This window comes from Bremia lactucae, linkage group LG4 (assembly GCF_004359215.1).
Source record: "Bremia lactucae strain SF5 linkage group LG4, whole genome shotgun sequence".
Taxonomy (NCBI): domain Eukaryota; phylum Oomycota; class Peronosporomycetes; order Peronosporales; family Peronosporaceae; genus Bremia; species Bremia lactucae.
The window spans coordinates 7,110,729-7,125,737 of record NC_090613.1 but is presented as its reverse complement, the minus strand read 5'-3'; the positions used below and the strand labels follow the sequence as shown (position 1 = coordinate 7,125,737).

At 45.2% G+C, this 15,009-nt stretch overlaps 1 protein-coding gene across 1 annotated transcript; it reads right to left on the bottom strand.

Annotated features, from left to right (window-relative positions):
* Nucleotides 1-10,615: 10,615 nt before the first annotated feature.
* On the bottom strand, nucleotides 10,616-11,593 carry CCR75_009713 (uncharacterized protein). Its single transcript, XM_067967752.1, has 2 exons — nucleotides 11,213-11,593; nucleotides 10,616-11,158 (listed from the first exon to the last, which is right to left on the bottom strand). The coding sequence occupies exons 1-2, from the start codon at nucleotides 11,502-11,504 to the stop codon at nucleotides 10,932-10,934; spliced, it is 519 nt and encodes a 172-aa protein (XP_067816655.1). The 5' UTR covers nucleotides 11,505-11,593; the 3' UTR covers nucleotides 10,616-10,931.
* Nucleotides 11,594-15,009: the final 3,416 nt, after the last annotated feature.

The following is a 15,009-nucleotide window of genomic DNA, read 5'->3' as shown; positions in this document are numbered from 1 at the left end:
GAGCAAACGCTGTTTTCATGAACGTCTTACGTCATTTGCCTATACCCACCTTGTATGAGAGTAACACCTATTCAAGGGGGAGGGACTCGCTCGAGCATATAACAATCTAGCTCTTATTTCCTCATCATGCATTGACTCGAAGATGAATGCGAAGGATACCAAGGTTGACTTAATCGATATTGAAGTGGACAAACTCAGTAATGCGCTAATGCTTCTTCTGACTTTGATAAAGATGCTGAAAGATCAGCATCGGAAACAATACTATTAGCGAGAACATTAATGCCCTCACTAATAAGGTGAATGACATCTGTGCAGTACTTACCAGCTGCACTGAAGAAAAAACACAACCGAGTCAGCAGGAAAATTCCGGCTGGCAAGAAAAGCAGTGTTCCGTTTCGTACAGGATTCCATCGCTGATGCGAAGGACTGACAAAATCAGAACTCTGACAAATGGAAGAGCAAACATTCTTTCATTTAATGCTGATGATCTAGTCGCACTGTCTACGGTAATCCTATATGACGAATATGAGCAGCAATAAATTACTGCCCAGCTATCGGCCCGTTTCGTGTACTACATCGCCAAGGGAATGCGCACACGATCGAGCTGCCTCGTAGGATGTGTAACCATCCTACGTTTAATGTCGGGTGGTCCACCCGTACCAACAGTATGAGGCTATTTCTGATCCTGAAGCCTGATGGTTCCGACGTAAAGCATGATAGTCTCGGGACAGAGTGTGGTTCTCACGAACCAGACGTTCCACTACATCCTCCAAAGATTAGATCTTTTGACGAGCTGTCACCAGCTCGTATTGAAGGGACTGATGTGTACTTTTGTTCGCCAGTTGATCAAAAGCAACTTGCGCACAATTTCCAACTGGTCACGAGAAAAGTTATCGACCGCTAACTCGCGAAGACGGGATCGCTCATGATCAATGTCTTCCTTAAATAATGGAGGGTGTGATCCAAGTCGCGACGTTAACTCGGATTCGGCGAACGAGGCATACCCGATATGTTTACCTCCTCCACATCCTCAGATGGATTCGAGTGGGGAAACGCGTTCCTTGTTGAATGCTTCTCAAACACCGTGAGGCGAGAGGAGCTCGAACGAGTTATCTCGCTCGATGGCGAGAGAATTACGCTCGCACAATCCGTCACCAACATATGATGGATCGTCCCGGGTCTCGTACAACAGTACGACGAGAGCTATCGACAGAGGTTTCATCAGAGAACGAGCGCTTCCCGCGCTCGTAAAAGAATTGAAAACTCTCAATTTTTTTCGCGCATTGTACAGAGATGAGCGTCCTCCAATGGGATTATTTAAGGAAATATGCCTCTGCAGGGGCACGACCTGCGCCCTTCTAACAGCATAGGCAATAGCCTTCCCCACCTCGCGAGAGCCAAGGAAGCCCTGCCTCTAAAGACAAACAGTGCAGCTGGTAGCGTGCTCCGATTGCGGTCCATATTTTAGCCGTCAAGGGAAACATACAGTTTGTCAAGCAAGGCCTCGCGGCCTATGCTATGCACATTCTGTACAAATGCTTCCCAATCCTGGAGCAAAGAAGTGACATACTTTGCCCGCTTACATGTTTACCACCGATGCCGGAAAAGAGCATCGATGAAAAATTTCGCTTCGTCCTCACCACGCTTGTGAAGCCTGAATGAGTCGAATAACGAAATATGGTATTTGTAATGGGGCACACATCGGTTGGAGAACCGTTGTTATGGTACATTTACTTTATAGGTAAATACCCTTTTATCTAATTTTAAATTAGTTAGTTACTTAAATCCCATTTTTATGGGTAATAAATGTGGTCGCCGCCAGATATAAATCCGGCGGCCGAAACCTATTTTAAATTAGTTAGGGTAAAGTTTTCGATTAATTGATTAAATAAAGTGCAGTTCCCCTTTTAATCTTAAAGCGTTAAGTGCTTTCCTAAGGCTTGCGCCTTGATATGTAAGATATAGAAGTCTTTTTAAAGTATATCCTCTTGGGCGCTAGTTGCCACTTGGTTCTACGAAACCTTAAATCCCTTGAACTAGGATTCCTTATGGATTAATAGCTTGTACGACTCCGTGAGTTGTTAAACCTATTAGTTCAATAGAACTAAGTATCTCTCTGAGTCTGAAAGTCTTCCTCTGACTTTAGGAGCGACGTAGATCCGCTACACCTGGTAGCACTTGTATTCAATCTACGCCTGAGTCGTTGCAAGACTAAACCCTCACGAAAATCGAAGAGGTTCCAAAACTGTCAGAAGCGCAACGCGCCGCTTATGACAAGCTCACAACTTGATTTGGGCTTGAACACGTGGAATTTATTATCTCCCAGGGACCAGAGATCCTGCATGCAAGACTTGAAGCCTTCATGCGATACGAAGCCTCCCTAATCGGTCAGGTACAGGACCACTTAGCGGCATCTATGCTAACCCGGTGCATCTCTGTATCTGACTCAGAGCCGATGGCTCGCCCTCTTACTGTAAATTTGAAGACATTTGAGGGAAAAGAGGGAACATTCTTCCTTTTTGGATTAAGCAGATGGAAATGTCCATTGATTTTGCCTTGTTCTTAACAGAACGGCAACAGGTGGCTAGGGCCATTTCCAAACTCGGAGGTAGAGCCATGGAGTCGGCACTATTGTGCAGCTCGTCCGTAAACGACGCTTTTCCTCATGGGATTCGCTGAAACAGCAAATGACCAGCATGTTTGCACCGTCTGATCAGGCTTTTCGCGTGCGAGCACGGCTCCTAGCGACTCGACAGCGTAAAAGAACCCTAGGAGACTTTGTCCAGGAGTTGAGAACTCTCATTGCATCTATGCATCAAGACCCAGTGCAAGAAGCAATTGTAGTGACCATCTTTATGGGGGGTCTCAATGAGGGCGATGCCCGGACGGAATTGTTTCGATCTCATCCGGCTACGTTTGAAGAGGCAGTTGCCATAGCGCTACGCGCCGATTTTGACTCTAAGTCTACTCGCGTTAGCACGCCTGTTCACCGAACAAGCTCTTCGAGCACATGGGTCCGTCTAATAGAGCAGAACCCATGGATTTAAGCCTCGTTGGGGAAGGAGAAGACGCTCTTCAAGCTGTGGAACAGCATAAGACCATCCGAAATGTTATATGTGCGAAAGCACGAAGATTTACGTCCGACCTGACCCAACGAAATATGCGTAAAGATCGAAAGAGCTCCGACTCCGACCTATACCAGAGATCTGGTACGCTGCGGAAAATCGTCGATACCCAGTAGGTGCGGGGCGCCCTACTGGGTAAAAAGACCTAGGCTCTGTTGAACCTCTAGGAGGTGAGAATATATAGAGCCTAGACCCAATTAATTCGGTGCCTAATGGCACGGGGCGAGAGTTTAAGCCTGGCTTGCTAGTCGCTCATGCGACTGTAAAAGGCTTTGATAAGCCGTGGTCAATTTTAATTGTCATAGGAGCGTCTTGCAATAATGCTCGACGCTTTTCTCTTGAAGGAAGTCAACAATACGCTGAGGCGCTTGAGCATATGAAGGTGATGCAATCACTGCTCGCTTAGCGACTGGGACTCGTCACTGTTCCGAAAGTTTCATTGAACTTAGGTATTAGGTTTCTGGACTTTGACAGTATGAAACGCTGTCTCGCCCTTGATTTAGATTCGAGATATGATCTCATCCTTGATATGGCCTGGCTAGAACACCATGAGCCATGGATCGATTGGAGGTCTAAGACTCTAGGCGCCAAGCGCAAAGCTCATAGCAAAGTTTTGGAGAGTCGTGAACCCAACTTTGCTAGGCAACAAAAGCGCAATTGGCGCGGATCATTGAATGAGTTTGTCAGTTTTACAGACATTGGAATGTCTGAGTTAATATCATCCAATGTTAAGAACATTAATTTTGAGCCCGACTCAGCAGAAAGAAGTAGAACGGCACGTACTACGTCGAGTGACACTTGTTGTAATAACGAATCACTGAATGCCGAAAACATTGCTGGCGTAATGGCGAATCATCAAGGGTGGCACGTCCAAGTCAACCGAGTATGGTCGGCCGAGGTGACATCATACTGAGTGTCAGTAGTGACATTGTTGGCGGTTCGCCAGGACCTCAAGGGTGCAATATCCCTGAGATTCGTGGAGTGGCACGTCTTAGTCCACGGAGTGTGGTTGGCCGAGGCGGCACCATACTTAGTGTCAGTAGAGACACTGTTGGCAAGTCGCCAGGGCGTTTTGGGTCAAAACCTTCTAATGCACGTGAAGCGACACTTAAACGTTCGCTGGATAAGGAAGTTGAGTTACCTTACTCCTTGTCGGATGTCCAATTAGACACCATGTCTTGTATAGTACCAATACAGGCTAGAAAATCCGGGGACGTGTATATCCCGGCCTTGAAGAGGCGTATTGTCTCCACTCCAAGACAGGATGGACACGAAGCGTGTATACCCTCACAAAGTGATACGAGTGAGAAAGTGCATATGCTTGTAAATGGTGTAACCGGTAACATTGAGGGAAAGTTAGCCTTGCGGCAATCCCTTCGTTACATGCTCTTTTAGAGCTAGACGAAACGTCTATCGATGAGTGCGGCCGAGCCTTAAAGGCTGGCGACCTATCTAAGATGGTGCTTAGCCGACCTATCGTTGAGTCAAACTCATCGTCACTTCTAGATGAAGCTGTCCTGGATGACACGAAAGCTACACTTAGTGCGCGAAATATGTCATTGATCCTTAAAGATTCTTCGAATCCCTTTTATTTCTTGATTTAGGAATTTCAAGATGTGGTATGTACTTATCCACCATCTGTTTTACCCCGGATAGAGGCGATCGTCATCAAATTGACTTGATTCTGGTTCCAAATACTGCGTCACAAGACAATAGCCTTTACCACGGGAGCAGTGTGACGTCATCGACGAATTCTTCCGTGCTAAGCACGAGGCTGGAATGGTTAGAGAGATCAAATCTCCTAATTTGACACCGACATTTTTTGTCAAAAAGCCAAATGGTAAATGGCGCATTGTAAATGCTTATAATAAGCTTAACGCTGTCACTATACCAGCACAAGCCCCCATTCCTAAAAAGGATCTTCTTTAGAACAATACGGTGGATGTACACTGTACAGTGAACTGGACTTAGTCGATGGTTACCAGCTGCTCATGCGCTAGCGATATCCCACTTACAACGGTTAGCACCCCAAGCGGTATGTTATGGGAGTGGTTGGTGATGCCACAACGGCTTTCCAACGCCCCGGCAACATTTAATCGTCTAGTGACGCAACTTTTCCGCCCTCATTGAGTTAATGCACAGAATTATTTCGATGACATTTTTGTCTATAGTCGTGCGGAATAGAGTCGGTCGGATATGAAAACCATTTAGACCATTTGCGAGCAGGGCTCGAGTGTATACGCACAAAAAAATTGTATACCCAGAAAAAAATCTTTCTTAGGTGCTTCACTGGGGAAGCGTGGCCTTAGAGCGGATCACGCTAAGGTAAAAGCCATAGTATATTGGCCGATTCCTTCCTTAAAAAGGATTTGCGTAAGTTGTTAGGTCTCGCCAATTATACTACACAAATATAGTGAAATTTACGCGGATATGTCTAGGCCATTACCTCATCTCCTTCAAAAGGATACCGTTTGGTGCTGGACTCGCACAGAACATAATGCTTTTGAAGCAGTTCAGGATAGTCTTATCCATGCTCCGATCCTGGGCACTGCCTAATCGAAATTGGCCTTTCAGTGTCGTTTGTGACGCTTCGGATTTTGCCATTGGCAGTGCTCTGTTACAAACAGATGTTGATGGGCGTGGACGTGATATTGCGTTCGGGTCTAGACAGCTGACAGCTGCGAAAAGAATTACCCAGTTCATGACAAAGAGTTACTTGCTATAAAGTATGCTCTCGTCAAATTCAGAGTTCATCTGCTCGGCTCTAAATCGTTTGTGATTTATACAGATCACGCGTCATTACGCACGGCGACTAAGTCGCCCCATCTCTTACAGAGAAAGGCTCGATGGCTATTCTTTTTCGCGTAATACATCTTCGAGGTGAAGTATAAGCCCGGCAAGCAGAATGCTTAGGCCGATGCGTTATCACGCAGGCTGGATTATGAGCACTCTCATTTAAAGACTATCATGTCACATATTCTTGAATTAATCCGTTCGGCTTACGCTAAGGATGAACACTTTGTAGCTCCGCTACGAGCTCTAAAGAACTCTAATTCGGGTATTAAATTGCCAGCACGTTTGCGCGCAATGTTACATCGATTTTCTATCGATAACGACCTGTTGCTTTATTGCACCGACACCGCTGACCTTCCGCGTGTTGATGTTTCTCATGATGAGGATTTGAAGTACTAAATCCTCTATGAGGCACACGATACTGTCCTTGGTGGTCATCTCGGTAGAGAAAAGACCTACGGCTCTGTAAGCCAAAGTTATTGGTGGCCCAAACTTTATAAATGGGTCAGCACATATGTTCGCACATGCGAAACTTGCCAACGAGTTAAAACCTCATCCCATGCTGCTGCGCCACTGGCGAGACTTCCCGTCCCCATAGATTGTTGGGAGTCCATTAATATGGATTTTGTTTTCGGTCCACCGAAAGATTCAGTCGCTAACTCCGGTATAGTGGTCTTTGTTGACCGATGGAGCAAAATGGCTCACTTGGCGGCGTGCCGGATTCCATTGATGGTGAAGGTTCAGCAAGGCTGTTTATTAATCGCGTGTTTCGACAACAAGGTTTGCCAGTGGCAATTGGCTTTAATCGGGGCCCTTGTTTCACTGGTAAATTCTGAAAATCAATTTTCCGAGTGCTTGGCACCAGATTGGATATGTTCACTGCGGACCAACCGCATACCGATGGTCAGACTGAACGTATCAATCGCATCATTAAAGACGTTTCACGCACTGTGTACCAAAGCGCTGAGCTCAATGCTCCCTGAGGTGGAACTTGCGTTTAATGACGCTGTCGATCCCTATACGTTTTAATTCCATAATAAACCGGTTTTTTTTTCAGCTATACTTCGTTCTATGTCAACGGTCTCACAAACCCACGCGTTCCATCAACGATACCACTGCGTGGCTCAGGGCTTGGTTGGAGAGAAATTGCCGATAGGCTTGCTGATATTAGCCATGTTACCGTTCGGAAACAAGTAAGCGAGTTTCTCGCGACGCGATTTAGTGTCTTAAGACATGTAAGGCATAGGATGGCTAGTAGCCAACACAAACAGAAAGAACAAGCAAATGCTAAAGGCAGAAGCTTTATTATTTATTATATGGTCGAAGACCGAGTTTTACTAAGCGCTTAAAACTACCTACCAACTTGGTTTCCGCGGTCTTTCAAGAACAATTGCGCCCGCGCTTTATTGGACCATTTACAATCGTGGCCAAGAAGGTCCTAGCTTATACGCTAAACCTTCCTAGCAAGGTGCGTACACACCCAGTGTTCTAAGTTGGCTTGCTTAAGCCATATCGGAACCCTTCCCACGTGGACTTGAGGGCGCTTGCGCCGAGACAGGCGGTCGTACCGCAGATTGCTTCATCCTTACCAGGATGTCCAGCGGGTCCTTCAAACGAGGCTGCTGACGCTCTAGCGTTAAAAGACGGTCCCGAACCGCTTCAAAAGAGCTCTCAACTCAAGCAAGGACTTCACGAAGAAGTTGCACCTCGTGCCGTAGAGAATAAAATGCTTATGCCAAAATTTCGGCCCCCTCCCGCGCTGCTTGATGCGGAGGGGAACTTTCAGTTTCTCCAGTATTTGGTGAAGTGGCTAGGGCACCCCTCTTCTGAAAATTCTTGGGAGTTCGATATACCTCTTCGGCAAGATTGCCCGCACGCCGTTGACGATTTTGAGCGCCAAGCTCAGGGTCAACTCGCGTCAAATGACGCTTCCCACCACTAGACGTGGGATTAGGTGGATCTATAGCTTCAGTGCGGCTTCGATTTATGGTTGTACGGTCAATCGAAGCACTGAAATATCGGCTAGGCCTTTCTTCGTTTTGTGGCACAAATGCCGAACGTTACTGACTTTTGGCCTTAAGCTTAGCAAAATCGAAGCGAAGCTTCCGTTCCAAACGAACATCAGCCCTATCCGCAAACTCTCTAAAATTTCAAATATTACGAAGGCGGCGGGCCCGGTGGATCCAGTTCTCAAATGAGGCTTCGTTTTCACTCCTTGTCTCGTTTGGAAACAAAACGATCGGAATTTTCCTCATGGAAGTCACCGAAGCCCCACGGGCTTGATCACGTAAACATGTCAGATTTTGACATCCGCGTCATCACCTTTGGCGTAAGGTACCTCTCTTAATAAGCATCGCGAGCAGCGATCTCATCCGGCGCTCTCGCCGTGTCACCGGAGTTTCAGATGGCCAAGCTGTGACCCGCTATCTTTTGAGACGCTCGTCCGCACTAAGCGGAGTGAATCTATATTCATTATGAGCTTTAGCTTTCGCTATCTGGGCAGCTCGGCGACGAGCTTGTTCCTCTATGAGGATTGTCCGCTCTTGCTCTTCATCGAGCGGAATCGTAATGATGTTGGACTCAGGGTCCCGTGTCCTGCTCAACGCAGTCAAGACATCAGCGGCACCGTTCTGAAAACAGATTTGGGGCCCGCGACGTTCACGGAGAGAAGACAGACAAAATTTGTGTTGATTGGTTGATTTAAGCTTGAATAAACCCCACCAATCACTGCTAGACGCACGAATTAGCGGTGGGCGAGAGGACGCAATACATAATTTAATATTAATATAAGTTAGTAGATAAGAAGATCGTTACGTAGTAACTTTATATATATTAAATACAGAGTAACTTTTTCTGTAACGGGGCACCCTTTGCTAGTACTAATAACATACTAGTCAACCTACACGGATTACAGTGAAGGTGGGGCGCCTCGACTTCTTCTTAGCTACTAAAGGTAAATTCTAAGGCTTTAAAATAGAGAAAAGTGAACTGTATTAATATATTAAGTTCCTTAGTAACGATCTTCTATCGAAAAATGATTTTATTATGTAAATAACTAGCTATGTATGGCGCCTACTTGCGCACCGAACAATCTTGTCTTGTTAAATTGGCGAAGTTGTTTAAACTTACATCTGTAAGAGAATGACCCTCTTTTTCCTCCTCCTCTGATGGATAGTGACTTTTAAAGTTCATCATCCCCTCATTGTCGAGGAAGGTGCTTAGAGTCTGTGACTCACGTTTGATTGTCATGAGACAAAGGAAAGATAACATAACCGAATGGTTAGCTGTTTAGTTCCAACCTCAAAGAGGAAATGAAGCGAATGTTGTCACTCCGTATCAACAGTCTGATGGGGGAGGGTGTAATGGGGCACACATCGGTTGGTGAACCGTTGTTGTGGTATTTTTACTTTATAGGTAGATACCCTTTTATCATATTTTAAAATAGTTAGTTACTTAATTCCCATTTATTATGGGTAACAAGTACGGTCGCGCCAGATATAAATCTGGCGGCCGGAATCTATTTTAAATTAGCTGGGTTACAATTTAGATTAAATTATTAATTAAAGTGCAGTTCCCCTTTTGATCTCAAAGCGTTAAGTGTCTTCCTAAGGCTTGCGCATTGATCAGTAAGATATAGAAGCCTTTCTGAGGTATATCATCTTGAGCACTAGTTGCCACTTGGTTCTACGAAGCCTTGAATCCCTTGAACTAGGTTTCCTTAAGCTTTAATAACTTGTACGAATCTCTTAGTTGGTGATCGATAGAACTAAGTGACTTTTTGAGTCTTAAAGTCTTCCTCTGACTTTAAGAGCGAGGTAGCTCCGCTACAGTAACGATCGTTGGTTCTTCCAGACCAACGAGTTAGAGGGCAACCAAGCCTTCTTTTCAGGAGAAAATCGCAAAACATTGCGGTCCCTCTCCCGTTGGCTCACGTTAACGTTAACGCTAATATTACTCTCGGAAAATCCTTAGAATCACTCCGTCCCTGGTGATGCATACTAGCACCACCAGTAGCAAGCTTACCGATTACGATCACGTTGCTCCTGGTGATGCATACTGACCATACCAGAGTTATCATCGTCCAAGGAGTCATCACAAGAAGAATCCACACCGAAAAATATTTTTATTTTATTTTCCTCTTTGGTTGTCACATAAGAACCCGTAGGTTAACGGACATGGCCCTAATAAATCAGGAGGCCTGAACAGTTGCCACCGAGTCGGGCGATGGCGCCGACTCGGCCCAGTCGCTTGCCACGGGTAGCAGGTGACTTATACCAGTCACGTCCCATTGGAGTAGGAAGTGACTTCTTCCCCGCAGTAGACGCATGAGCATACTGAAACATTTGCATTACCAACAGCTGCATGAGCCGTGCAGCTGCCAGCTTTGCTGCCTCACAGGCGACTCGCACGGGTTATTAGTTTTTGAGCAATATTAATAATGCAATAAATTAGAGTTGTAAATAAGAAATAAATAATGCAAAAATTTGCAGGGAAAGACGTATTAGTATTCTTTGTCAATCCACATCAGTCATCATTGTAACTGTTGCTTTAGGTGTCTCGTTACTTCCTATAAAAGAAATAACTACTATAATTTTCTATGAGAGAAAAAAAAATAAAGAAGTACAAAATTATTGTCTTTATTTTATTTGACTTAATAGTTTCAAATTACCAAATTTGGTAATCCTGACGCAATTTCTTGTTGCTTTAATATTTCAAATTTGGTAATACGGAATATAAATGTGAGGCTCCGGGTCAGTTCGGAATTATATGTTATATTTAGCCCGTAACTTTCAATGTGCGATTTCAATAGTCATGGCTATTTTGTCGGGGGCTACTGGGATGCCAACATCTTAATGCTATATAAAAGCCCTAAAAGCATCACTACATTCATTACGTTGGCTTTTGATTTTGTCGAGGTGAACATCAATTATATTGTTTTTCAAGTTTCATAAGCGACATATCGCGCACACTTTTGGACTCTCGTTAGCCGTGACTTAAACAGGCACGAGTTGCTTACTCTTCGACTTCGACGATGGCCTCGACTTCAACCGCCACGTTGAGGGGAAGAGCATTTGTGCCGACAGCTGAGCGGGCGTGAATGCCCCTGTCGCCGAACACCTTACCGATGGTGTCTGATGCGCCATTGATGACCGCTGGCTGTTGCGTAAACCCTTCGACACAATTAACGAAGCCTACGAGCTTGACAATGCGCTTAATCTTATCAAGGTCACCGACCTCGTCTACGAAATCTACTGTCAGCTCCTTATATTATCTAAAGCTACTTTAGCACGTACGTTTGAGTGTGGCCATGAGGCTAAGTGCAACGTAATGAGCAGCTTCGTAGCCCTGTTCAGGGGTCAGATCTTTTCCAACCTTTCCGAGAATTAGTTCCCCACCGGCAGGCTGCGGCAGATGGCCAGCCAGAAAAATAGTGTTGCCGGACCGCACTGAAGTGCGATAGTTTCCCTTGGGCTCGGCGACAGCCGGTAGTGTGTAGCCCAGCTCCTTAATTTTTCGCTCAATATGCACGTTGCGCACCGCCGATGCCAGCGAGCGCGATTTAGTCCTGCGTACTAAAACATTCATCTTAGCAGGGACGCAACAAACGTGAGATGAAGTAATGCACGAAGTTGCTGGTCACAAATTGTGATCGACACGATAAGATTGGCAATGCATCCAACCCCAAAACGCATCTAATCGTGACTTTACATTCGTTATAAAAGGTTATTAATGAAGTGAGCCTGACGAGCAAATTTATTAAACAAAAATGCAGTTTGGCTACTGCATCTCGATCAGGAAGCTTAGTGCTGACATAAAATGTGAACCGAGCAAGATGCGACATTCTACGTAAGGCATTAGAATATTGATCAGTTGCCTGTCCAAGAAAAAATATATTTTTGGCATCATAGGCTATTTTTTCTCCATTCAAAGTGGTTGTTCGTATGGTAACCAGCAAGTAAAATTATACTTGACGTTTGAGCTCGGAACGTATTAGTTATCGCGAGTATATTACCAGCTTGAACGTGAAACGAGAATACTTTTGTCTGCACTTATGTGTAAGAATTTGCTCTTGACAATCACATGACTGCGTTAGATATTAAATGCTATGCTTTAGCATGGCCAGATCTTGAGTGCGCTGGTTTTTAGAAAGCCTGGTCCAGTCATGCGCAAAAGCCGGACAATAAGCAGTCGGCTGACTGAAATGATAAGAGTCGGGGACACCCATTTTTGGTATAGACACACACCCTCCCCGTCTGTTTAATTTAATTAGATAAAGACTGTAGATTAAAAATGCCAACAAAAAACATTTTATTGTTTCGCTATATCGCAAAATTAACAATTATTCCTTTAGAGTCGTCGTTAGATCCCCTTTTGAACTTTGGTACACCATCACACACCCTAATTTACATTAGGGAATCGCAATAGCCACACACCTTAACTATCTACATGAGAGTAGTGTAATGCATTAGAAACCGTTTTTCGTTTGGCGATGTTAGATGCACTACTTTTAGCTGGTGAGAAAAGCTAAGAGCGCCCGCATTCGATTGGCAGGTCATAAAAGAAGCGAAAAGAAAAAGCAGCAAATCAAGCACGAGGGAGAAGCTGCGCTGGAAATAAGTGACAAGGGTCGGAGGTGTGCTCTTGCGCATGCATGTAAGTTAGTCTTTGGCTGTCAAGCTGAATTTACTATACTATACCAACTTTGGCGAACCGATCCTGGTGGTGTAGTGGTCCGCTACTCGCTTCAGGACCGGGAGGTCCCGGGTTCGATACCCGGGGCCGACAAATCCTCCAAAGTATAATGGGAGGTGGCCTTGTCCTGTGCACCCAAAAAGGTGTATATGATTAGAAAACAAAAACAAACCAATCATCAATTGAAGGGCAAGTCCGGTGTAACACACCAACTTTTGCGAGAGTGCATACTTACTTTTCAAATTGGCGAATCTTAGTGGTCTTCTTTTGTACCTACCATGGGCGCAAGCAACCACAATTTCCTTATGTTTCAGGTTTGTCGGCTTTCGCTCGTAATTTCTTTGTTGAAAGCATCTTGCTATTAAACAAAGAATTACACAATTATTGAGAAGTCTTTTTGCAGGCCTTTTGAGCTACTGAAGCTGGGTAGGCCTGCATAAAGGTATCTCATTATGAATTCTAGTTATCAACAAGTTGGTACCATTACGCTACTCTCATAAATACAGAAATAGATGATTAAGGGGTTTGGCTATATCGGTTCCCAAATGTAATTGGGGGGATGTAAGGACCAGTCATCTTGCTCAGCCCTTGACCAGTCATTTCGACTTACCTTTTAAACCATTCATTTTCTTTAGATCAATTTTACATATGCGCCATAATAAAAACAAGTAAAAAGGTTTGCGCAATTAGGAGAGATGATACTCAGTAAGAATTAGATTAAGGATAGGCGATACCTTAAGGAGTATACCAAAAGTATCGGTTAGTTAAACTAATTATAATTCAGTCGTAATTTACCCTCATCCTGACAAGTGGTAGCACTTGTTGGTCCTCCGCCCGCTTCTCCGCCGTCCTCCGCCCGCTTCTTCGCCGTCCTCCGCCCGCTTCTTCGCCGTCCTCCGCCCGCTTCTCCGCCGTCCTCCACCCGCTTCTTCGCCGTCCGCTCGCCTCTCCGCTGCACGCCCGCTTCTCCGCCGTCTGCCGCTTCTTCGCCGTCCGCTTGCCTCTTCGCTGTACGCTTGCTTCTTCGCCTTTCGCGCTTCGTGGGACTGTACTGCGTTGGATTGCAAAGTACTGCTTGTAGCGTGAGAGATTTCCGCTCGCAGCCAATAAGGTACTGCTTGTAGCGTGGGAATTTCCGCTCGCAGTCAACTGCTCCATCCCTTTGGAAGCGCTGCGTAGCAGTTTTGAGTGTGTGGCTTTCAGTATCCACTGTAATTCTAAGCGTCTGCCTAGGCAGATATAGTCGCTTAGTCTGTGTGAGGTTGGGTCCGGCTTAACTCGGTGAAACAGTTAATCCATCTGGGATAAGGTTTAATCTCTAACGCATTACGCCTAAGAGCTAAAGTAAGTCGTTGAGTTCTATGAGCAAGAAGAGAAAGGCTACTACTCAGATTCCATTTGACTGCAGCAAGGCTTTCCTCTTGAGTACGGTGAGAAGTCTGCAAAGACTGCGAACGATCTGCTTGCGTCTTTACAAAAGACTCGGCGCATTGCAAAGATCTTAGCAAAGCAACTCACCAAGGAGAAAGCCTGCCTGCCCAAACAAGGGTCTACCTTATCAGCTCCGCTACACGAAGTAGACGCGCTTTTGGAAGAAGCCGAGCGCACCATCTTAAAGGATCTTCGGTCTAACTTAAGAGACATAAATAAACTAAACAACTAAGTCTTTTAAAAATTCCGAACACATCTTCTTCCATTATGGGCCGACCCTTAAACGCCGAGCTAATGCAGCAAATGATGCATATGCTACAGCAACAACAAAAGTTGATCAAATCCTTGGCTAACTCCCAAAAGGAAGGTGGGCTTAAGGTGGACGGGCTAAGAATACCGACGTATAGCGGAAGGAGTGAAGATTCGGTTCGACTTTATTACGCGCAAGTACAGCAATATTTTATTGCGCGCGGTACGAAGTGGAGAGAGGACGCAATGGTTCCTCAAGTACTTGCCGAACTAGGGAGTTCATTGCGAGGACCAGCAGCACAATGGTTCTTGCTGCATCAATCAGAAATTCACTCAGTCGACGAGTTTTTTCTAGCAGTGGAAAAGGAATTTGTTCCTGCGGATCTACAGCAACGTCTTCGAGACGACCTGCATCGGCTGAGACAAGCCAGTTGCAAAGGCTTAATGGACTACATTGCGAAATTTCGACACATTATTTCGCAAGTTGAGGACATGACTGAGATAGACCAAATAATCTATTTTCAACGAGGATTAAAAACAAGAACGCAAGAAGAAGTTCAATACCGACGGGGAAATACACTGTCGGAGGCTATTACTGTGGCGCTCGACTTTGAACGCGCACATTCGGTTGGTTATAATCACCATATCGCAACAACCCCTCGTCCTGGTCCACCAAATGTGGCCAGAGAATTAAACAATGAGCCAGAGCTGATGGAAA

Bases quoted from the DNA above. Each gene is read 5' to 3' on its own strand.
- CCR75_009713 (XM_067967752.1), bottom strand. From the start codon at position 11,504: ATGAATGTTTTAGTACGCAGGACTAAATCGCGCTCGCTGGCATCGGCG. The intron at 11,159-11,212 runs GTACGTGCTAAA...TAGATTTCGTAG, and splicing joins CCTCATGGCCACACTCAAAC to ACGAGGTCGGTGACCTTGAT.